The sequence below is a fragment of the Centroberyx affinis genome, unplaced genomic scaffold (assembly GCF_046629955.1).
Source record: "Centroberyx affinis isolate AG114_WGS23_722 - 3 ecotype Tasmania unplaced genomic scaffold, CSIRO-AGI_Caff_v1 ptg000131l_1, whole genome shotgun sequence".
Classification (NCBI taxonomy): Eukaryota; Metazoa; Chordata; class Actinopteri; order Beryciformes; family Berycidae; genus Centroberyx; species Centroberyx affinis.
This window is the reverse complement of record NW_027278831.1, coordinates 652,053-678,321: the sequence shown is the minus strand read 5'-3', so window position 1 is coordinate 678,321 and position 26,269 is coordinate 652,053. Positions and strand designations below refer to the sequence as shown.

The window sequence follows — 26,269 nt, the reverse complement described above, 5'->3', positions numbered from 1 at the left end:
CACACACAAAACAACCACAGCAGTAACAACAGTGAACAGTAAATCAACCTCAGAGAGAGAGAGAGAGAGAGAGGGGAAAGAGAAATAGAGAGAGAGAGAAAGAAAGAGATTTATCCACACAATTCTCCCTGTTTCTTTCTTCACTTACAGTAACTGCAGTTTAGATCATCAAACTGTGACGATGAAACAGATCAGAGCGAACGAGAGAGAGACAGAAACAGAGAAACAGAGAGAGAAAGTGAGAGAGATACCAATTGTCCTGAGGAACAGAGATTTTTTTCCCACAGCCTCAAAGAGAAAATATAAACCAAACTGTACTATTACTCCAAGCCATTGATATCTCACTGTAGCCTATATGTATCAAAGTTATCTGAATTAATATTGCTGCTGTATACAGCATCCCCTGTTATTAACATTTAATTTGTTAATGTTCCAATGTTTGTTTATTTGAGAGAGCGAGAGACACACACACAGGCAGACAGACAGACAGAGAAAGAGACCAATTTCACAACAGTTCCTGGAAAAGTTGAAGAATGTAAAATGTAGGCTACAAACCATTTTTATTGCTTAGATATTAATATCTAAGCAATACAAATGGTAAAAAATAAAAAATATATCTAATTAGATATATTTACAGAATTTGAATGCTGTATCTCATTGTATCATATCATCTTTCACACTCATACAGATCAACAGTCTGTAAGCAGCAGAGCGTCACTGTGCTCTGCTCTGTTTACTAATAGTTGAATTTGATGCCAGGTAGGTAATGGGAAGAGTGGCTGGGTTTATAGCAGGGTGGGTGGGGGTAATATAGCCCATACAGCTTTGAGCCTCGCCGTGAATGGGGCAGCTGTTTTATGGCTGTTTGAGTTTATCCACCCCTTATCGGTAGCCTACTAAGACTTACAGTAACCATACGGCAGTCTACTTCCTTCTCCGCCCGTCTCCCTCCGGATGGTTACAAGCCCACACAAAGGGTTCTGTGGAAGAGTTTAGGTGACTTAATCATCGCCCTTAGGGGGTCATTTCCCGCTCCTGTTGTGTGGTAAATCTGGGCTGCACCCTAATAACTAGTTTCTGTTATTCTAAACCTAAATCTCGCGTTATTAATATTTTGTTGTATATGTTTCAAAGTTATCTGAATGGATATTGCTGCGGTATACAGAATCCCCCGTTATAATATTTTTATTTGGGGTCGGGGGGCAGCTTCACTGTGAATGTAGGTGTTTTTTATGGCTGTTTTGTTATCCACCCCCTATTGATAAGAATTCATGTGTTTCCTTCTTCCCTTACTGTAACTACTTAAGTCTACTTCTACCGTGATGATGACACAGACGAGAGAGAGAGAGAGAGGGAGAGAGAGAAAGATGGGGCATCCCACCACTGAGACTCATTACCGGTTAATTAGCTGTCAGATACTCCACGCTTCTGTTAAGCAGGTAATTTAATCGCACCTTTCTCCAGCGTAGTTTTAGCAGTTACGGGATAGTTATGAAACAAGTTAACCCGATCTCCCATTTGCCGGGTATTAGATTGTACCACAAGCTGAAAAGTAAAAGCAAAGACCGCCTCCTTGTTTTCGCACGTGCGCATATCCGTGCGCATGGGACTACTTAAAGCTGATCAGACTTCAAGGAAGAAGGACACCTAACGGATGAGAACAGCCACTTGTTTTATGAACCGCGGGTAAGAGCACATCGTTATTAACTGTGCGTAGGCTACAGCCACTGCTGAATGGCTTTCTACAATTTTACATTTTAATATTTAACAAACCTGCATGGTTGAATTAGAGCAACATTTCCTCTTTATTCTATGTGATTTTTTTTATCAGTATTTATTTTAGCACCTTGTTAATTCTTAACACAATGGTTTTCTTTGCCAAGTGTTTGAATCTGAACCTGAGTGGGACTATAATACATTTTTTTTATTTTAGGTTTTACATGGTAGTCAAAGACACTTTACAACAGCTAAGAGGAAAAAAAAGAAAAGAAATATATAAAAATACATAAAACAATTGATACAAAAGTGATGATAATAAATGAAGATGATAAAATAATGACATGACTGTGCATATTAGTAGAGTAGAATTGAAAGAAAACAGTGCTTGGTTTCCAGTTGTCAGTTTGTTTATTTGTGGAGAGGCTGTGGGAGTCAGATATTGTAGGCTGTTTTGAGAAGGTGGGTTTTGAGTTTATTTTTGAATGAAGGTAGTGAGTCCTGAGTTTCTGATGTGTGAAGGGTGAAGAGTTTCAGAGGGTCGGGGCTGCGATGGCAAAGGCTCTGTCCCCCAAGATGTGGTGCTTGGTCCTGGTGATGGGGGTCAGGAGGTTGGCATCAGCTGATCTGAGGTGGCGGGTGGGGGTGCGGTGATGGAGAGGGTTTGTCAGGTGTGAGGGGGCAACATTATTGAGAGCTTTGTCTGTGATGAGGAGGATTTTGAAGTGGATTAGGTGCTTTATTGGGAGCCAGTGAAGGCGCTGAAGGATGGGTGTTATGTGATCTCTGGAGTGGGTGAGCAACCGGGCAGCTGAGTTCTGAACGTATTGTAGTTTTTGGAGGACGGTGGAAGGGAGGCTATACAGGATGCTGTAGTCTAGCCTGGAGGTTATGGATGTGTGGATGAGAAGGAGAGGGTGGGATCCAAAGTGACGCCAAGGTTACGGACCAGGGGGGAAGCTGTGACTGTGTTGTCTGTCGATGTTGAGTGAGAAGTCCTGGGAGGAGGGTGAAGAGGGATTTGTGGCCGATGATGAGGATTTCCGATTTTTTGCAGTTGAGCTTGAGGAAGTTGCTGTTCCATCCAGGTTTTTATTTAGGTGAGGCAGCTTGTGAGGGTGGAGAGAATGGCAGGAGTGATGGTTATGGTGGAGATGTAGAGCTGGGTGTCACCCAGGAAAGGTATGATTTGAACCACAATAGTGCTGAACCAGATATGCCAATGCAGGATTGCAGGCGACTGAGGAGGATGGGGTGGTTGATGGTGTCGAAGTCTGCACTGAGGTTGAGGAGGAGGAGGATGTTGAGGGAGCCGGAATCAGAGGAGAGTAGGAGGCAGTTTCTGTACTGTGGTGTGTTCGAAAGCCTGATTTGAATGTTTCATATAGCTGGTTGACGTGGAGGGGTTGTTTGAGCTGAGTGGCGCCTGCACGTTCTAGTATTTTTTAAAGAAATGGGAGGTTTGACATGGGTCTGAAGTTGTACCGGGGTTGTCAGGGTCCAGGCCAGGCTTCTTGAGGATGGGTGTGATGGCAGCAAGCTTTACGGGAGTGGGAACAGTGCCAGAGGTGAGGGAGGAGTTTATTATGCCAGTGATGAGTGGGCTAAGACAAGGGAGACAAGCTTTGACAAGGGTGGAGGGAATGGGGTCCAGGGGGCAGGTGGAGGACTTGGTTCCGGTGAGACTGAGGGACTGTACTACCTCAGTTACATTTGTATGGTGATAGCCTATTGCAAAGTCCTTTGAGACATGCTTGTGATGAAGGGCTATATAAATATATTCACTTGAACTTGATCTTCAACAACTGCTGCTAATACATAATTTGATGATGTCTTCATATAGCTCACCCACATTCAAAGGATGTTCTGCAGAGCTTCTGCACATATTTAATTTCATACAATGAATATTTATCATTTTCTTCACCTGGGAACAGAGTAAAGAAAAAGACTAAAATGTAAACACTCATGTTAATGTGAGGGGTTTGGATAAAAACATTCACACAATGGCAGATATCCTCTGAAATCATTTCTACAGAAGTCATATGAACCTTTATTACCAGTTGAAACTTAACTATCAAACAGACTGCAGGTTACTGCTCTCTCTCTCTCTCCCTCTCTCTCTCCCCATCTCTCTGTCTTTCTGTGTGTATGTGTGTGTGTGTGCGTGCACATAGTCCCAGAGACCAACAAGCGCTAGTCTTGTGCTTCATTATCAGAAACAAGAGGGAAGTAAAAATGCTGCGGCTTGTTTGCACCAGTGCTGACTCATGCTTAGCTCAGGAATAACATGATACATATCACAGCAATATGATAAGGATTATTTACCACAAAATGGCAATGACTGTGTATCATAAAATTTTGCTCATTGACTAAGTAAACCAGACCGGACCAGAATGTTGTGGTGACTTCACATACGGTCTGATTCAGTAAACTGACTCATATCACCAGGAAGAAATGGTTTCAAATGTGTAAAATTCCCCTTGATTTCTTCATTAGGTCAAATGGACTGGCTGCTCTTCTTCTTTTTGCAAGTCACGTCTTGGCCATTTCTGTCAGGTATGTAATGTACCGTGTATAGTGTATGTACTGATACATGCATGTGTACAAGTATATTGTACACTTGTATAAATACAGAAAGATTGCATCTACATGAGACTTTGCTATTTGACATACATGAGGCAATTTCCCACTGAAATATAAACAATCTAGTAAGCACAACAATTACTTCAGTGACTGTATAGTGCTGCATCTTGTATGCTGCTCCTTCATTGAAAATGTCCTGGCTGGAGAACAAAATTTCTTTAATCTGGACATCATACAGGCTACTTAATAATAGTACGTACTTCCTCTAAACTCTCCGCAGCCTTGTTCACTGTGGAGGCAGAACGGGGCACTTATGAAGCCGAGTTCAGAGGCGACGTTATAATGGGCTGCAGGTTCAACCCCCAACCGCTGAATACCGATCCCGGCCTGACGGTGACCTGGCACCGGATCACTCCCAACTTGCCTCTGGAAGTGTACCGGTTGGACAGCGGCGTGGAGAACTTGGTGTCCCAGGACCCGCAGTACCGAGGCCGAGTCAGGCTGCTCGCCGAGGAGCTGAGCGATGGCCGGGCCAGGATACAGGTCATTAATGGCAGTGGGTGGTGTGTTCAGATTTACCTAGTGGCGTTAGGGGAGGTAGCGGGTTGTTTTCTATAAAGATTCCCTCCAAATTATGTGGTAAACAAGGAGGAGACATTATACGCTGTGCATATGCCATCCCTTTTTTTTATCGTAGCTCAGAATCACTGTGTGAGAATCAGGTGTCCCGCTGATTGCCCCAGGACGGCTTAGGAGCTGTGTAGGAGTCCTAGCTCATGTTAAATTGTCACATTCCTCCCCCCTTACTTTCTGTCTTCACCATACTGTCTGAGATACTGAGGAAGAGCTGCTGAGAAGGGACAGAGGACGGCACGCTTTGCTCTAAAATACAATGATAGGTGGACAAAGAGCTGCGCTGAGACGTTTCCTCTGTGAGGTGTTCATAGTTTGGTGTTAATAAATTCACCGCCCTATTGGAGCAGGTCTGTGTGTGGACTCTACTGAAAGAGCAATACCACTCAAACTTACAACTACAAACTCATATGTTATTCCTATGATTGATGAGAGTCCAGTCAGTATTTGCGCAAATGAACGGCTCTTCCACAGAGAGACAGGTGTTGATATTCAGAACAGTTTTCATTCTTATGGCATTTCTGCCTCATTAGATAGAAGGCTGTATAGTAGAGAATGACAGCAAATGAGAGAGAGAGAGTGAGAGAGAGAGAGAGGGAGAGAGAGAGAGAGAGAGAGAGAGAGAGAGAGAGAGAGAGAGAGAGAGAGAGAGAGAGAGAGAGAGAGAGAGAGAGAGAGAGAGAGAGGATGACATGCAACAAAATTCATGAGCCAGCCACTAGGATGTCTAAGGACTCTGCTTTCTTCTTTTCTCAATCCCAGGTGTCCAGCCTCAGGATCAATGACTCTGGGACTTACCAGTGTTTGGTGCAGATGGGGGTAGCTGATTATAAAAAATAACTTTGTCCATCAAAGGTCAGTACTAAGTCTGTGTCACAATGTAATCATAGAATTTTTTTTTCTCAGATATATGGGAATGGGAGTGGCCTTATGCAATGTCCAGATAGATGGTCATTTCTGGGCAGAGTATCACTCAGACTGAAAATGAAAGTAAGACCAGCATTACTCAGTTTGGCTAGTGTTGCTTTGTTGCGCAAGATCGTCCCCTTACCCAAACCGCAACATGCCGGAATTCATCTCATACTAGTGCATTTTAATGTGGATTACCATAAAAACCTCTTCCTGTCGTCTCCAATATTTCAAATGTCCATTCAATCTCACAAATACAAGGCAGTTACTGTATATATGTTTATATTCCTCTCGCAATACCAATTTTTTGTGTGCAATAATTCAACTGCAATAATTCAACTGTGCAATACTTATTGATTATTTAATTATTTACACTGGTGTTGGTGTATGTATATATTGGAGTATGATGCATATTGTACAGAATTCTTATTTCTCTTATTTCTATATTATTATTATTATTTTTATTCTCATTGTTATATATTGTAGTATAATGCACATATTTTACATATTTCTTACTTTCGTATTTCTATTTTTCTTATAATTTCTTATAATTTCTCTACGCTTGTATATATTCACTTCTACAATGTGAGCAGCTGCAATGTAACCCAATTTCCCCTCGGGGATCAATAAAGTATTTCTGATTCTGATTCTGATTCTGATTCTGATCTGTTTCTCCCCCAGCACCTTATAAAACGGTGACTAAACGCATCCAGGAATCTTCAGAGGGAGATGAGGTGCAGCTAACCTGCCAGTCTGAGGGATACCCCACTGCCTCAGTCATCTGGACGGATGGAAACCTAGGGAGTATCAGCTCCAACACCTCCGCTGTGACAACACCAGACCAACTCTTTCAGGTCACCAGCCAGATACAAGTCAGATCCTCAGAGAAAAACAACTACACATGCAGCTTTACAGATGGAGGCGCCTCTGCAAGGTTTAATATTCCAGGTATGATGCAGGTGATCCAGGTATTTTTGTTTAAAGCTTCCTTTCCTGGACCATGCTCAGACATTTTAACTGGAGAGGACTCTAGCAATAAAAAAGTAATTACTTTAATCAGGTTACTGTTTTTTTAAATAGAGAAAATTAATATGCAAGTGAGAAGCAGGGCAAATAGACAGGGGCCTTCTTTGCTTCAGTATTTTGGCATAGAAAATTTCTTCATGCCACCTGCGGATGAGGTGAGAGAAAATGAGAGAGAACTGAAGCAGAATTGTCCTAACTTGTTCTGGTGCTTTCTATCGGAAAAGTTTATTACAGTCAGCAGGCAGAGTGGGTTCACAGTGCAGCACAGAGAATAGGTTCTTGTTGCAGGAATCGGTAGGCGAAGCCTCGAATGTTTGCAGATAAACAGAGGAAATATAATGCCATCACTCAGTTTTTCACAGTCAACTGCTGTTTCCTGTTATGCTCATATTTGCTTTGATTGAGATCTCTTCATGACTGGTGCCCACCCACATCAAATGTGTGATCAAGACGTAAACATGATATACGAGAATATGACTGTGAACGCCTTACTCTGCCTTTCAGTAGAAACTGTAGGTTGTGTTTGGGTGTTTGCACCATGTGAGATGGCAGTATGTAGGAGTGCTGTGACAGAGGTGTGTTTCCACACTGCTCTTGTATCCATGCGTAGGTTTAGTGACGTGTGTGTGTGTGTGTGTGTGCGCGTAGGCTATGTATGTCTGTGTATGTAAAGGTTTTGGTTATCTGTGTATATGTATGTGAAGGCTTATTATTATTTGCATATGTGTATGTATGCACATTGCACATGTTTTCTTTGCTCAGGTGTGTATATGTTTGCACTCAAACACCTGCTGATATGCTGAAAGAGCATCTGTCCCTATAAGATTTTGTGTGTGTTTTTTGGGGGCACGTCTCTGAATTTTGTCCACAACAGTTAATTTATGTTGAAGACAACTAAAATCAACTAAATCAGATAACAGCGATTTATTTTGATATGACAGAAGATGCATCAAACAAAACAAATGCAACAATAGACAGGAACACAAAGAAACCACGATATTTTACTCACACAATTAATCAAAAGACAGGATTATCATTCAAGGGTTGTGACAATTTCTATCTGTCTGACCATCTGTCAGACAAATAGAAAGATACAGGTTTTTTTTTCAAGGTTTTGACCGATAAGGGGAAGTTAGGGCCAATGTGTCTTTGGCATATTTGGTTATTTCCCAAGTACACCATAGCTGCTAAAAATATTCCTAGCAAACCAAATGCCAATTGTCTATGTTTCCAGCTGACCCTGTCATTGCCGAATTTCATACGATGCTGTAGCTGTTTTTTGGTACATTTCAAGGATAACCTTTCTGTGTTTTCACTCTTTTTCACAGATGAAATCCCAATAACGTCTGTCGGAAATGATGCTCTTGTCATTGCATTGGGCACAGTGGTGGTTCTGGGTGTTATTATTGTTGCAGTGCTCAGCTATCAACGGCGAAAAGGTAATCAATCACGCAATTCTTTGCAAAGACATTACAGTACCAGGTTCAGTAGCAAATAACTCATAACATGCACAACAATACACAGAATATAGGTGTAATAATCTGACACAACATTAGTGTTAACTAGAGATCTGTCTCTCCTTTATTTCCTTTTCGTGTCTTCACATTGTTTTAGCTTACATTGCCACAATCCACTTGACACAGTGACATTAAAGGCTACAATGACTAATGTCCTCATGACATGTTAATAAATTATTATTAATAATAATAATAATAATAATAATAATAATAATAATGATTAAATGACTGTCTAACATTGTAAGCTACACCACATTCTTTTCAATTAGTTGCCATGATTGATTCATCCTTTTTTTGTCAAAACCACAGCAGGCCAGGAAAGTTTATTGGTATTTTTCTAGATTTTTTCTTACATGGCTGGAGGGAATCCTGTACTTACAGTTAAATCTTTGTGTAATTTATACAGTAGAGACGCTACAGTAAAGATTTCCACACATGCTTTGCTGCGTGTACGTGCTTGTATCAGTGCTTTCCAAAACAGTCAAGTCACTTTGGCACTCAAAAGAGGAAGTAATCTGCCGTAGCAATGCCTTTAGCCTTTAGGCGATCAATATAGACATAGGGCTCTTGAGGGAGTTTTGTTGACATGTGACTTATGTTAGCATGTGAGAGCATGAGTTAGCTTTTTGGAATTGACGTCTGTGAGAACCAAGTTTGGAAACACCCAATGAGGTCTTGGTTTGCATCGCCGGGGAATTTGAGGATGTTTGTAAATGAGTGGGTGGTTTCTCAGTTTAGCAAATTTATTTTGTTCATATGATCCCCGAAACACACTGCAATAATTTCAGTAGTAGGCTTATTTCACATTGTGTTTCTGTAAATGAATGTGTGAACCTGATTATTAAAAGAAATATTATTTCAATTAAGGGAATGGAAACCTCCAACAACAGTTTTAAACTAGTGCCAGTAAAAGGTGAACAATGAGAGAGGCAAGTTGTTCTGCAGCATATACCGACAGAAAATAAAAGAATATAAATTGCATCACATCATAATCACACATCATGTCATAATATAAATAACCTTCTTGTTAAACATATAGAAATGTAAAACACTTTCCAAAACTTTTCCAAATAATAATTTTAATATGATTGTATTCACCTGTTGTTTTTCTGCAAACCGGTTTTTAATTCATGTCTGACATCTCTCTTATCTTACTGACTTGTATCATTTATAAAGGGATTTGTAACTCTATTTAGAAAAGTGCTACACAAATTGTGTTTATTATTACTATTATGAATTGTGTAAATGCATACAACTACTTACATACATACATACACAAATACATACATACATGCACACACACACACACACACACACACACACATACATACATACATACATACAGTACATAAATAGTGATTTTTTTCTTCCTTAGGGTCCAGACGTACCGGGACACCCAGCACCAGGAACCTTCTGGTTCATGAGGATCCGGTTTCTGCTGCTGCCTGTGAGTCTGAGTAGGGGCTGTAGCTTACAGTTGATTAAAAAATCAAATTGCAGCATAAGCTCTTGCTTGTTGCAAATCACAAGCGGCACTGACATTTTTGTTAGAGGGTGAAGGTGTTTCAGACTGGAGTTTTGCAAAAAATGGTGACCTACAAATGAAGTTGTACACTAGAAAGAATATATGCTGTGTATTACTGGCATTCATTTCATTTAATTCAAAACTTGAGGTGTAAATGACTGAGTTTATGCCGCCATATTTCTATTTCAGCTAACATAATAATCGTTGAATTACTGACTTATTCATTTAAGTTAATTGATTTAGTATTTGTGTGAATGTTACTCTGTATGTTGGCCTTCTAACTAACACAACTGTTCTTCTCTATTAGGTCTACAAATAAATACACTAAGGGAGGAGACTGTTATATTTACTGAAGGTAAATCTGACGCTGATAAGGGACTTTTGAGAAGGGATATGGGTATCACTAATATCATTCAGCTTCCCATTTTATTCAAAACTGCCATTTTTTTTGCAAAGCTTGCATCAAAAAAATAATTTTCCCATTGCTTTTCTGTCTCTGTCAGCATCTGTCATATCCTTTCTGATCTAACTCTCAGCACAGGAAACTAGTATGATTCATAGTTTATGACATTTAGAGAATTTTTTTGTTTGATTTTTGTATCTAGGGTGACTAATAAGGTAGAGCGGTCTGTTAGCTGTCAAGTAGTTGACAATTTTGTATTACATTTTGCACAGAGTGTGTGGAAACCCTGGGGGAGTTTCTGAAAGCCCATTACTCAAGATTCTCTCCCAGCATGGAGGTGAGGCACTTCTGTCGGGAAAAATTGCCACAGAGACTGCAGAACAGGTGAGTCATCAAAATGTATGTTCATCTTTGTGTGTGTGTGTGTGTGTGTGTGTGTATGTGTGTGTGTGTGTGTGTATGTGTGTGTGTGTGTGGCACGTGTATCCACACAAGGAAATAGAGAGGGAGCTGATGAGTGGTGTGTCCTGACAATAACATCAGTGTTCCTGTGCTGGAAAACCCCGTTACATCCTCCTATTTATGTGTAATGATAAACAGACTGAAATTAACCATTCGTGTGTGTGTATGTGTGTGTGTGTGTGTGTGTGGGTGTGTGTGTGTGCGTGCGTGCGTGTGTGTACGTGTTCTTGTATTCCTATATTTTGGAGGATAAAATTATGGTTAAGGTTAGAATTAGGGCTCTGGTTTTTATGGTTAAAGGAAAATCACATCCTCAGATCCTCTTACTCTGTTATATATCATCAATCTGTGATGTTCAGTGCGTTCCAGTAGTTACTTTGTGATGAAATATTGTAATTTACCTTTTGGCATAGGCCTATCCACCTTCCCAGAACCTGTCTCATCTACCAGTTAGTGATTTCCCTACGTTTCCCTTTCGACCATGAACCATGAACCATGAACAGTTTTTCCAGTCGAGAAAGTCGCGCCCCTTACTCAAACCACAAGTGGCCGCATTGCATTCTGGACTATTGAGGCTGCTGTCGGTTGAGAAATTGGTCTCTCTGCCTCTTCTACGATGGATTTCTCCCTGTATGATTGTTGAACGTCGGTGTAAAATGGAAAGAAGCCCTTGCTCTTTTATTATGAGGGACTGACACCAAAACCTGACATTTACTGTTTTAGATAGCTGAAAATGTTTCGGTCACTTCCATGTTTGGCCAGTTATCCGTGGTAATAAGAAAAACAAACCATCAAACAAACAAAAAACAAAGTGGGCCCAGAAATGCAAAGTACATCACTAATAGCTGTTTTTGACAGCGTTTAGGTGTTTTGGAGTGGATTTTCCCTTTAAGGCTTCAGTTAGGATTAGGTTTAAGGGTTAAGGTTAAAATGAGGTTAGGGTTAGGGCTTGGGTTTAAGGTTAATGTTAGAATGTTAGTTTTGGGTAAAGATTAAGGTTAAGCATGTTGTGATGAAGGTCATGGTCAGGGGTTTGGGGTTAGGGAATGAATGTGATAAATAAAGGTCCTCACAAGTATAGTAATGTATTCACAGCAAAGAGGCGGTGGTAAGGTGCAACCACCAAGGTGTTTTATCCACTCACAAAAAGACAGCAACAAAACTGGTTCAACACGGCAGGACTAAAGGTAGCAGCAGGTAATCAACATGGAAGCTACCAACAATGGGACACTTAACAATGGCATTCACCAATACAATATACTTCCCCTTTAACCTACCATCCTATCTGTCTTAATACATACAATGAAACAGATCTTGCTCTCAAACAAACAAATTAATATTACAGCATATAAACAATAGTACATATTTTAGTTCAATTACACAGTACCGTATCTATCATAGCTATCCTATCGCATGGTCCCCCCCCGAACTATATATAGGTGCCCGGACACACCCGGGGAGCCCTTTTGCCCGAACACCCTGGAAAGGCGCAAAGTAGTTGCACTAAGTCCCTTAACTAATCATAGGTGTGTTTTGGGCGTAACATCAACTCAACAAATCAGTGTCATCTCCCATTCCCTTTAAGAGCCAGGTGCGCTTGCACCTTGGCGTATTGCTATTTAAATGGCGGATTCGGCAAGTTGGAGAAACGAACGGTTTTCTGCTGAGGCAACGGATCTGCTCGTGCGCGATGGCGATGTGTGTGTGCGTCGGGTAGGCCTATGTTGTGCGTCGGGTGAAGGTAAGATGCCTTTGCGGTTTATTTTCATGACTTTTTGTTGGTCTGTGCTTTTTACATATTTACTGTGTTGTTTTTCTTGGTTGTAGGTTGCGTATTTAGCAATTGGCAATGTGTGATGATGGTTGGCAATGTGTGATGATGCACGTTGCGCATTTGGCATTGCGTAATGGTGAAAGCATATGGCAATTTGGCAACAAAATACATGTCAGGAACTAAGTAAAGTGCAAATTTTCATAGTAGATGATCCTATTTTTCTATTTTGCATGGTAACGTTGTCTGTGTTATTAGAGAGAGAAAGGGGAGAGAGAGAGAGAGAGAGAGAGAGAGAGAGAGAGAGAGAGAGAGATATTGTCTGTGAACTTTCATGCCAATAAAGCACATTGAATTGAATTGAATTGAGAGAGAGAGAGAGAGACGCGTCTTACTATCTGAATAATGCGCCCTTTAAATAGCAGGAAAATACTGCGCCAGACTTTAGACCAGGTTTTTGTTGGTCAATGGCGCAATCGCTTTCCGCTGCCTCAAGATAGCAATGCGCCAACAATGCGCCTGCCCACACCTCATTTTAAGACCAACACGCCCATGGGCGCAGATATGGGCGTAAGTACATTTGCTATTTAAACAACGTGGGCGCTGGGCGTGAAAATGACAACTGCGTCGGTCGGAAACTAGCAATGACACTTGCGCTGCGCTTTGTGCCGGGTGTAAGATAGGGCCCAAAATGTTTAGTAAAATTTTCAATAAAATACTTTAAATAATGACTCTTTGTGCAATTATTAAATCTGTGCAAATGTTTAACTGTGCAAATTATGCTGTGTAAACTACTGAATAGACCAATGTACAATATAAATGTGCAAATAGTGCAAAGTATTGGGTAACAAAGTATGCCTTTGTTACAGTGTAAGAGTTGAAAATTTGTGGAAAGACACATTTGGTTGACATCTAGAGCCGATCATCAGGGTGTCAGCCTATCCTTTTTTTTATATATATATATATATATATTTTTATATACAGCAGACTTACATTCTTGTTCTGCATGTCGTTTCAGCGAGGGCCAACCTGTGAGTCTTCAAGCCTTACTCCCAGAAGCTGGAGAGACATTTCTCCTGGAGGGACCCCCAGGGAGCGGGAAGACCGCCGTAGCCCAAATCCTGGTGTCATCCTGGGCCGAGGGGCCAACTCATGCCCTCTCTAACCTCCTACAACTCAGTGTCCTTCATCTCCTCTTCTCTGTGGACGGCAGCAACGTGAAGGGTGACTTGTTTCAGGGAATAATGACACAACTTTCTCTCGGGGAAAAGATATCAACAGAAGGCGACCTAAGGACTGCGCTGAGTGGGTCCAGGGAGGTCCTGCTGCTGTTTGATGGCTACAGAGAAGGGAACCAGGATTTGGATGAGTCCCTGAGGAGGTTTCTAAGAGAGAAAAAGGGATGCAGAGTGCTGGTCACGGCCTGCCCGGGACACTGCCCCAAACTCAAGGAGATTGTCGGGACAAGAGGGTTTCTGAAGCTCCAAATATAGACTGTTAAGTCCTGAGACTGTGACAAACAAATACATTAACCACATGTTACATTTGAACAAGTTTAGACACCAAAAGTCTTGGTACTAACATACTATATGTATGATCTTGTCTTCTACAGTGTGTTGTATTGTGATGGTCATGAAAATGTACTGAGACTTATAAAAGCCCAGAAATGCTGCCAGATTTGTAAATTCATGCTTGTAAAATAAACATAAATAAATCCTATATTCAAATTATTCTCATTTTTCACGCCATTGCCAAGTATTCATTTTTATCGTTCTCATCTTTTGAAATCAAAGAATACACCCCAGCTCCTTATGTTGGGTATGTTGAAACTCTGTGATGTTACTGGTAATCCACCTTGAAACCCCTGAAAGTGATTTTCAGCTGCACATCAGTCCCTCTCCTACCAGTAAAGTAGACTTGATACTACTAACACTTTATAAATGATTAGGATTGTTTCAGTTTCTGTTTCTCTTCTGTCCCAGTTGACAAAAAAAGAGCAATTATTTTCAGCGCCACTGTCTAGAATAAAAGCAAAGCACCAAAAGTCTGTAAAAAGGGATGTTGTGAGCTTTCCTGGTAAGGGTTGATCATTCGGATTCCCAATAACACTTGAGGACTAATACATGAAAAGCAAGAAGTACTGCATGGTTTGCATTCTCTGGTAGTTGATGCTGCAGTGGAGTCACCAGTTTCTTCCTTTATTTTACCTAATTTATGGATAGTTCTGATCTTCACCCTCTTAGCATCTTGTCCTATATTGTGTTGGAGGAAAATGTTCTGTTATCAGAAAATAAAAAAATCATTTTCTTTTCACCTCTTTCTCTCTGACCCTCTCCTCCTCCTCTAAAACACACCAGTCCTCTTCCAGTTCCCTATTTTCTTAGCAAGGAGCACCAACCCGTGGGCGTAACATCATCTTGGTAAACAAGATGACTTTGCTTTTGCACTGATGGGTTTAACCTCAGCTATTTTTTGAAAAATGAGTGTTGCTGCTTTGTCAACATCACATGGGAGAACTTGCTGATCAGGGAAATAGTTGGCACTGTAATGTTCATACCAGCTCTGCACACATGATACGCATGACTGCTCATTATGTTGCATTAGACATTGAATGTGCCTTGCATGCATGGAAACAGTTGCAGGTGCAGCTCATTTCCTTGTTCCTTAAAACTTGGTGTTACAAAACACAAGTAAGTCAGCTACAAATGTACACAATAATGGAATTGTGGGGTTTATTGGGTTTCAGTGTAGCTGAGGTTGTAAATGTGATTAAGAGCTATGCAAATAAACTTGACTGAGCAAAGCACCAGCAGTTACAGTAAACAGCAGAATTTCAGAATATCCAGCAGACTCAAGTGCACACTGAAGCTCACGCCTCATTTGACTGGTGCATGGCTCTATGAACAACATGTCTGTAGTTTTTGTGCCAGTGTCCTAAGTCTTCTCAACAACAAACACACAACATCACATTCAGAGTCAGATAAATTAACATTGGCAATTTTGATTTATAGGAAGTAGGGTTGCAAAATTCCGGGAATTTTCAAAGTTGGAAACTTTCCATGGGAATTAATGGGAATTTATGGGAATTAACGGGAACTTATGGGAATAAACGGGAATAAACCAGGAATTTACTAAATTGAAGGTATGCTCTTAATAGGGAACTTAAATATAGTTGGGGAAAATATATTTTAGCATAATCCTGACTAAAACAACCAGATATCATGCAAGTACAGTTGAATATCTATGCTATTCCTCAATCACATGCACACATAGCACACTGCTTACTGCAGGGCTGTTGAGACCACGGGAAGATGCTTTTTTATTTGCATGTTGAATGGGACTTTTTTGGAGAGAGAGGGGCTCTTTTCATTTAACATTTTGAATGGGACTTTGTTGGGATTTTTGGATGGGGGGGTGCAGTTTTGTTAATTTTTGAATGGGTTGGGTCGGGGGGATGAGTAATATTTAACTCAACATTCATGTTTTTGTTCTTCAATGAAAGAATTGATTGTTCAATAAAATATTTAACACTTGATAAAGTTCTACTTACAAATAAATCTGTTTTAATTGTATTATTTTGGATGGATGTCTGCTTATAACAAAACAAATATTTATGCTTGGATATGATACCTTTCCATTAAATTCCCCTCAATTCCCAGTTAATTCCCATAAATTCCCATTAATTCCCATAAATTCCCATAAATTCCCATAATTCCCATGGAAAGTTTCCAATTTGGAATATTTCCAAAATTCCCCAGCTTAACTTCCCATGGAAATTTACCGGAAACTTTCCGGAAATTTACCGGAAATTTTCCACCCCTTTGCAACCCTAATAGGAAGTTGTTCATATAGAGCCATGCACCAGTCAAATGAGGCATGAGAATCTGCCATACAAGTCACTAAATACTGCACTTGAAGAGCTTACTAAGGCAGTTTGGTACTGCGCACTAGAATGTCATTAATACTAATCATCATAATCATGAGCAGCAGCATCATCAAGAAGTTTAGCATATTTATAAACAAAGTTCTAATGTGTTATAAAATAAAAGGTGTGTGTGTTTGTCTACAGTTGTGTGTTTGTTGTTAAGAAGACTTCAGACACTGGAGCAGCATGTAAACACTACAGACACTTTAACACTTTCAGAGTTAACTCAACACCAGCAATTTTGTTTTATAGGAAGTTGTTCATAGAGCCATGCATCAGTCAGTCACTACTGGAAACTAGATATATAAACAAGATGACAATTTGCTGGAACTGTCTTGTTTTAAATTCCACTGCTTATTTCCCAATTTTGACACAGTTTTCAAAAACAGAGTGAAGGCACAATGAAGCACAACGGTTGTTTATTACTCTGTAGCATTAATAAACAAGTGGTTATAAATAATACTGTGACCTTAGCGTTTCCCCTGGTTTCTGTCTGCATGACAATCTATACAAGTCACAAAACCACTTGAAGAGTGTTACAACCTCAGTATGGTAGGAGAATGAAGGGGGAGGGGAGACAACATAAGCATGATCCTTGTGATGGTGAAAATAGGACAAATGAACCAGCAGGATGACAGAAACACACTGATACGTAAGTATAGTGAAATATTGTTTAGTGTTGTTTATTGCAGGTAGCTACAATATTCACTGTCACGTCAGGGGTGTTCAAACCCCAAGGAAAACAGGAGCCAGAGGGATGCCAAATCAAAGTAAAGAACAAAAGCAAAACAGAACTAACTCAGAAGGAGAGGTCTAACTCACTATCTAAAGAAAAGAACATTGAAACAAAAACCTACTCCTGGCTGTCTGCTCTAACTAACCAAACAAAACATACAGATGGTGGCATCCACTCCTAACCTAGTGGAATAACAATAGGTCACTACGTGTGGCAAATATAGGGCCCCTTACCTGCTCCAGTTTTCCTATCATATATACAAACATCAAGATTGGCCTGAATTACAGCAATTTAAACAAACAGAAATGGCCATGAGCTCACAACAACACAACAGGCCAACAGCAGGCAGAGAGCAGAGAGAATGTTCCAGGAAGTGCCAGGGCTTTATAAAACATCATGGAGGCCACCGATTGGTTACTTCTGATGGACACCTCCTTCCTTTGCACTGGACACCAAACCAGGGACCTGGGAGAATGAGTAGAGGGGAGAGAAAGACCGAGAGGGAGAAACAAAAAGACAACCCTCCAACATAACACCTAGAAAATACAAGGAACGTAACAAAGAGCTTACTGAGATAGTTTGTTACTGCGCACTAGAATATCTTTACTGATAATCATAATCATGATCAGAACCACCACCATCATCATCAACACCATCATCATCAAAAAGTCAAAAAGTTCAAGTCTGAGTGAGTATGTCTAATTAGCCTAAATAGCGCCCTCCTCCAACAGCCCATGGTCATTGTAAAAAACAAACAAAAAACAAACTAAAAAGCATATACATAGAGACTAGTAGGCTAGCCTTTTACAAATTTTGAAAGGGGAAAACGATTTTTCCTTCGGATAAATGCTAAATAGGTTTATGGGCTCATGTGGAAACAGGAGCATGGGATAAAACGGTCTACATTATTAAGAAACGGCTCATAAACGCATAAATAGCCGATTCCAATCAGATTCTTGCTGTGGTTGTCCCACAACAACATTGAATACAATGTTTGGTTATTTAAGAGCTTTTGGCTATGTGAATTTACTATTTAACTTAATTTAAAGTTGCCCAAGTTCAAAGGTGCACCATGAATGCATTCTCTGGTAGTTGATGCACCAGTGGAGTCATCAGTTTCTCCCTTCATCTTACCTGACTTATGGCTAGTTCTGATCTCTGGTCTATTGTGTTTTATAGCCTTAAACATGAGTTCTAGTTCCTCCTCTTATCAGTGCTGTCGCGGTGGTAGGGTATCAGATCTTTGTAGCTGAAAGGAAAGGTAGTGGAAAATGTTCTGTTGTTATCAGAAAATAAAAAATCACATTAATTTCCCCCTCTTTCTCTCTGATCCTCACCTCCTTCTCTAAAACACACCAGTCCTCCTCCAGCTCTTTGGTTTCTTAGCAAAGAGCACCAACCAGTGGGCATAACGTCATCTTTGTTAAACAAGATGACTCTGTCTTTTTGCACTCGCTTCATGTGGTTAACCTCAACTATTTTCAGTCAGCTGACAATACACAAAACAACATTACTAACATTACACTTGAAAAATGAGTGTCATGTGTGTTACTGCTTTATCACCATCACATGGGAGAACTTGCTCGTCAGGGAAAAAGTTGGCACTGATAATGGCAATGATGATCATAATCATGATCTTGGTTCCTCATCCCAAATCCTGGCATGGGATGACATTATTGCCTCCAAACTATATTGGCCATATTCAACATCTACAGGACACGCTGCCCACAGTTCGTTTTCAACTCTCAGTGTATGAAGTGAACGAAACATTTATTTTTAATAAATCAATCCCTCATTTAATTTACAGAGAAGATTTAATGAGCCAGAAAAAAAAAAGGTAAACACTGTTGTTTGCTGACTGCAGGTCTTTTGAGTTGGCACACAGCGAGTAGCTGCGCTCAGACGCACACTGAGGCTCTTGGCCAAATTTCGGCTTCTTTTCTAGGCTTGGAACTTGATGATTATGCCAGTGCTGGAAAGTTTGCAGGCCCAGTGACCCTGAATAGGAATAAACACATTTGTATGATGGGCCAGTGCTGACATTCATACTAGTCCGTGACTGTGCACTAGTTGTCTGTTATGTCTATGTTTTATTGCCTTGCCTGTTATAATTAAGCTATCAGCGGCGACACAGGTCACTTAGGTCACTTAATGAGGCAATAATGATGGTCGCACACTGAGGACCAGGGAGAGACAGGACAGGTGCAAATCGCAGCCATGAGGCAACCCATTGCATCCATGTTTTCCTACTGTCTCAATTATGTCAAAATCTGCAGCTTCGCCTGCTTGTGAGATTGATTATTATGGATGAATTTGATTACATTAAGGAAGACCTGTCCAAAACAGCAGCAGCATATTTAGTTACGGACAGAACAGATATAAACGGCTTTCAAATAATGTACAAAACAATCTGATAAAACAAAAGTGAGACAGAGAAAGGAGAGAGAGAGAGAGAGAGATGGAGAAGGAGAAGGAGAAGAAGGAGAAGTGTCCAGAAACAGTGGATTCATTTCCACATTCTAAAGAAGTGCAGGTTTTTTTTGCGTGTTTTGGATTAAATGTAATCTCAAATACTTTTGCGTGACTGTCAAGGTTTACAAGGCAACAAGCCTGGCATTCCATTCTCGTATTTACATTTATCCCTCAGTAGTTGAGTTTTATTTCAGTGTCAAAAACAGGTATAAAGCATTATATAAAGTAGGTCTGCATCATCTCAGCGCTGTGAGGATGCTCCGTTGTTACTGTAATGTGACTCATGTTGGATAGATGCCCTATTCTCTGCATTGTGTAACTTGTGGTTTGTCCTCTTGTTTGCCTTCTCCTCCTGAACTGCACTGAAAAGGACTGTCTGCATGGATGGTAGTTGGTGCTCTTTTTTTCTAGCTTTTCTCTGATTAATCCTGGCCTTCTGCACAACATGCAAAGTACATGGAGTACACAGATGGCCCTGCAGACCCCCACAATGACTATCTTTATTATGAATTAGATTGTATTCATTGCCTTTTGTCACCACCACTGTCAGAAAGTGGTTTGGAGGGTAGAATAATGTGTTCTCATACAATGCTCATATAATATCTTACGAAAAGTTAGGATTTGTACTATATGCATGGCTGGTTGCATTATCTACTGCTGTAATTAAGCAACTTTGGTTAAGGCAACTAAAAGAGGTCGGTTAAGGTTAAAGCAAGGTTAAATAACAAAAACTTGCTTTTCTCACTTCCCAGACTTGAAGCTAGGTCATCAGAGTTTAAGATAAATGTATCCGCCCATCCACTACCCCGACCTCCACACCCTTACTTTCCACTGCACTATTTCACTGTCACACTACTGCTTGTTTCTGTCATGTGAGGCTTACCTTCTGTTTTATTCACTTTGTAGAATATCACACAAAAAATCAAGGTCCATTACTTTTCCTAACTGTAACTACAAGTTCGCTATGAGATATGGGTAGAAACGTAACTGCTTTAGTAGAGAGAGTCAGAAGTTGGTACTCTTTGCATTTCAAGCCAACTTGATTACTGTAACGCACTTTTTACTGGTCTCCCGAAAAAAAACACTGAGAGACTTCAGCTCATTCAAAACTCTGCAGCTCGGCTATTAACCAGAACCAAGAGGAGAGAGCACATTAGTCCAGTTTTAGCTGCTCTACACTGGCTTCCTGTAACATTTAGAATTGATTTTAAGGTCCTCCTCCTTATATACAAAGCCCTTAATGGTCTAGGACCAAGCTACATTGCTAACTCCCTTGTTCACTACTTGCCTTCAAGAACACTGCGATCATCAGCTGCTGGTTTATTGGAGGTTCCCAGCAACAGCCAAAAGAAAATCGGGGATGCAGCCTTTGTCAATTATGCCCCAAAGCTATGGAACACACTACCTATAGATATCAGGGAAGCCAGCTCACTAAATATTTTTAAAAGAAAGCTAAAAACGTATCTCTTCACTTTAGCCTTTAACTAGCTATGACTTTCCTGATACAGGCCTGAAACTCTTTTTTTTTTTTTGCACTTGCTTCGCACTTATGCACTGCTGCACTTCTTTCAAAATGTGGTATTTTACATGATTTTATGCACTCTATGTACTCTATTTCTTAACTTTATTTTTATTATTATTCAGTGGGTTTTATTTTCCATCTTATGTTATGCTCATTTTATGTCTATTTTCATGCATGTAATTTCTTTGTTGTAAAGCACTTTGAGCTGCATTTCTTGTATGAAAGGTGCTATACAAATAAAGTTATTATTATTATTATTATTATTATTATTCAGATGTGTTTGAGGCATTAGTGGGATGACTGATGTTTCTGAGTGGTCATCTAGCACCAGGGGAAAAACAGATCCAAGGCTCTGAGTTTAAAACCTTTTATTCATTGGCTATTTATTATGAAAAGTTTTCCACCCAACCCTACTATCTTTAACATCAGAAGTCAAAAAGCTTTCCAGCCTCCTATCTGCTTTTTGATGTCATCTAGTACCACTTCCTATTGTTCATATTATTAGACAGAAACCAGTAAGGAAAGTGTTAGGGCGCTGGCTCAACTTCTCTTGTCTGGCTGCTCTTCCTCCATTTTCAGTGCTTCTGGATTGTTGCTTCCTGTTTACATTTACATTTCACATGTCAAGCATTCAGCGGTCGCTCTTATCAAGAGTGACTTACACATGACCCAGGAGGTCCTGCTCAGGGTCTCATGGCTGTTGATGGACATATTGGCTGCAGAAGAGACCAAACCTGTAATCTTCCAGTTATGGGACGGTCTCTTTAACCGCCAGACTTCCCTGCCACCCTTGCTGTCTAGCTTTTGTTCTCCCCCTACATACAGTACTACCCTGCTACTTTGTTTTGGATGGTTTTTTTTTATCTTCTGTTCTTTTGTTGGGATCTGTCCAATGTAAATCCCAACAAAACTAATTTTCTCTTTATCATTCTTTCTTTTCCATTGTTTCAGTTGGTTCAGCAGCTATTCATCATTTTTTATCTATTCATCACAGATTTCTATGTCCAAGAAACTTTTAAGCTGCCTGTCTTTTTGTTGTACTCGTCTTTCTCTCTCCTGCCCTCTCTGCCATTTCAATTTTGTTTCTGAGAGTTTCCACATAGTATAAATATTCTTCTTAGAAACAGTAATTTATAGTAATTTTCCGCAATAGATCTGAATAAGTCCTCGACTCCTGGGAGGTCTTCACTTGCACCAGCAGATCTGAGGGTTAACGAGTGTGTTTGTTCTCTAAAATGCCATTCTCTGACCTTGACACTCGACTTGACACTATTTCTGGAGATCACACTATTTCCAGTCTGTGACATTCAGAACCTCATTTTTTCCATCATGCCTTTCATCCCCCCCTACAGGGCTAGTCTCTGGTTATTTCCCAATATAGATTAGACTATACTGGGATCAACTCAGAAATTTGTTTCAGCATTTGCTTATAAAGATCACTCACTTTAGGATCCCCTTTTATACCATAAAATATTTCTTGAGGACTAAAGGACTAAATGTTCACCTCTGGTAAAGAAATGGCTTCTTGTTTCATTATTTATTTTAGGTAGCAATCTCACTTACAATGGAACTATGTGAGTGCCAGGCTATGATATTGTGTAATTACTGTGTAATTATATTGTCAGTCCACTGCGCCTGGTAGAACAGGTTTAATTAACATTTTGTACAGCTTGTTACAAGGTACTTTCAGCCGTTAAAACAGAAAACGGTTTAGTCAACTTCCCTGTCTAACTTATGGTTTCACTAGATGGTGCCATCTTCCTTTGTACACAGATCCACACTGTGGAATACGTATGTGAGCTACAGATTGTTTCAGATGCAGGTTCATTTCCTCCATGAAACTATAATGTTCCCTTATCTGGATAATCTTGAAACGAAAGTGTCAGGGAATTTAATTTAAACACAAAACAGGAAATTTGATTAATCTCTTTCTATCAGTGATTTTCCATCTGATTCAAGAGAAGTTTTCCCATGGGTAAATTGGGTTTTAACTTATCTTCTCTTATCTTTTCTTATCGTATCTTATCTTATTGAGAAATTGTTGCTAGATCTGTCTGCTCATACAGTAAATTGATATCTAACTCACAATGCAATCTCAAATCAACCATGAGCTGGTAATAGGGTCAATGATAGGAATTAATCATCCTGCACATTCTGCACAGACTGAATATCTAATGGGGGACTTATGCTGAGTAACAGGCACAGATTTCAATTAGGCCTAGTAGAGTATGTGATGATAGCTTGGTGTGTGTGTGTGTGTGTGTGTGTGTATGTTTGTGTGTGTGTGTGTGTGTGTGTGTGTGTGTTCATCCATATCCACTCACAAGCAGTAATGTGTGAGTACAGCTTTCAACATTTTCTTTTCATGTTTTTTTTTTGTTGTTGTTGCCGCTTGAAGATCACTTTCTTTGGAGCTGCGAAATGTTCTGGCTTATTAATTTGTGAATCAGTGCCACAAATACTCTGACAGCAACTGCTTAGTCCAGCTGTCTAAAATCTTCTCATCCTCCATTCAATCCAAGAAAAATGCTTCCTTCTGAAACTCAACTCCCCAGCATAGCCTCACATCTTAGCCTATGCTTTGCCCCATTCCCATCCCCAATCCCCCCAACAGTGCCACAAACCACACACACAACACACACACATACCACACACACACACACACACACACACACACACACACACACACACACACACAAAATGAGAGTTAACCCCATCAAAAAGGACGATCTTCTACATGCATGGCCCCCACTTCCTCCCTCAACCTCAACCTCCCAGACCAAAGAGGCGGTTTCATCATTTGGTAATTAATATTCTAAGGAAGAGGAGAGCATCAGGAAACAATTATTCAATAATGTATGGATGTAAATGCACACTGTGTCCACACAAACACACACACACACACACGCACATATATCACCTCGACCAACTCTTCCTCTGTTCCAGGATCAGGTTACCCTTCTATATCCAACACAACTGGGGTGAAAGTAGTGAATGGTTTGTGAATGGAGTGAATGGAGAATGAAATCTTGCAATTAAATTATTCAAGGCTCTGGTTTATGCACGAATAGTCAGCAGACCGTTACAACTACAGGTATGTTCCAGTTTCAACAAGCTGGGTGCTAGACCTGGCATGAGTTCCTATGTGTTCTTATTTTATAAAAGAGTGTGGGCAGTCAGTAGGGGAGATCTAGGACAGGAGATGGAAGGAGGAGAGGGTTATAGACAAAAAAGTGACATTACATGACATGATACGATGATATATGATATGGGTATATGATATGATATAATATGATATAATATGATAGTATGTCACAGAACTGGTTAGGCTTTTTTAGAGGCAAAAAAAATGCGCAATACTGAAATTTAGTGATTCAGAAGCTTTAATTATGTTTTTGCAGCTTTAATTATGTTTTCTTGGTTTTTTTTGTGTTTTTTTTGAAAGACAGCAACACAGAACAGACCATAGATGTCTATGGTCTGTGGTGCTTGTGGCTTCATTGGTACCACTTGCTCACATATGACTTGTACATGTATTGTATTCTCTATCTCTGCACTCAAACTGTATATACAGTATACTGTATATATACTGTATGTATATGGAAAAGCAGTGAAATGAGCCTCTGTGTGATTCTCAGATGTCTTGATATTTCTATGCTCCCATTTGGTAGCTGGTTAGATGGATGGCAAGGTGGTTAGAGGTTAGTGGTTAGATTCACACAGCAGATAAGTCACAGGTTTGACCCCGACAACAGTCACAGCCAGACACTGAACCCAGACCCTCTCAGTCATTGTAAGCCACTTTAGATAAGAGGGTCAGCCAAATACCTTAAATTGTAAAATGTAAATTCAGAAAACTTCCTGGTTATGGACATGTGTGTTATGGCTTGGATTGGATTTTTTTTTGCTTTACCAGAGAATGTGGACACAGTGGAGAGTGACAGGGGAGATGAGGGGGAGAGCGAAGGTATGATATATGGATTGAAGCCAACAGGATGCCACTTGAGTTGTGCGGTCCACTCTAAGCCGGTCCTCACCAGAGCCTAACACACTGCTATGGTCTATATATCCACAGCCTCTGCTGGCTTGGACCCAGTGTATCTGGTAATTGGGATCAGATGAGTGGCAGCAAAAGCGAGGCGACCTAGGTTCTCTAGGACCCGCAGTAACCTGGAAGCATTTATTTTATGGAAAAGATGTTTAGTTAAAGTGCAGCGCTGCAGCCTGCAGCCCGGCCCTCTAATGACTCTCTCGTTCCCTTGCCCAGGCCTGGAGACAGAGCGCTGTGATGGATATGACTGGTGAAACGGGGACACACACACACGTGCACAAATGCATAGACGCACATGCTCATACACTCTCTCTCACACACACACACACACACACATGCATCACCGTGCACTGTGATGGATATGATTGGTGAAAGCTCTGAACACCGCTTCCTGAGTCCTTCACTTCCTTCCTCCCAGGCCTCGGTCGGCCAAGCCGAGCCAGGCCCGACTAGACTTGGGCTGGATTGGATTGCAGATTAACAGGCTTCCTGTCCAATCCATTGGCTGCGTTCATCTGCTTTCCTAACGGTCGCCTTTATTTATGAGCAAACTGTGACATTATTGAGGATGAATGAGTCTCTTCAGGATGGATGGGATCCAGGAGGCTGGGGCGGGTGTGTGGATTTACAGAGAGGGGAATGTTTTTGGTGGAGTATTGCAGAAAGTACATTTAGGAAAAGTAGTAAAGTCCAAAGCTATGGCAAGTGTATAAGGGAGGAAGCAAGAGTACAAGGGAAGTATACAGTATGTGCGGTTTAGTGTGGATGGAAATGTCACGGTTTTCCTCACATCTATTCAACTGCTTCCAACGCTAATTATTTGTACACTATAGGTCTTCTTTTGCGGGTTCAAGTAGTGCAGAAAATCACTTTTCTTGAAGTTTATTGTTAACATGGGCTGAAAAAGTTTTTGCTTTTTAAAAAAAATATATTTATCAAATCTACTAAGATGTAATATGGCACAAAAAGAGGCACATACTGCTACAAGTGTAATGTATTTGAGCGGTCAAATGTCAAA

General features: G+C 40.4%; 1 protein-coding gene across 1 annotated transcript; it reads left to right on the top strand.

Annotated features, from left to right (window-relative positions):
• The first annotated feature begins 1,342 nt into the window (after positions 1-1,342).
• Positions 1,343-14,729, top strand: LOC139653196 (programmed cell death 1 ligand 1-like). Its single transcript, XM_071530174.1, is given in 11 exon segments — positions 1,343-1,686; positions 4,213-4,272; positions 4,580-4,842; positions 5,695-5,764; positions 5,767-5,787; positions 6,523-6,789; positions 8,196-8,306; positions 9,760-9,831; positions 10,217-10,264; positions 10,585-10,696; positions 13,564-14,729. Coding segments are annotated over 10 exon segments (1,494 nt in total). The 5' UTR covers positions 1,343-1,686; positions 4,213-4,217; the 3' UTR covers positions 14,039-14,729.
• The last annotated feature ends 11,540 nt before the right edge of the window (positions 14,730-26,269 follow it).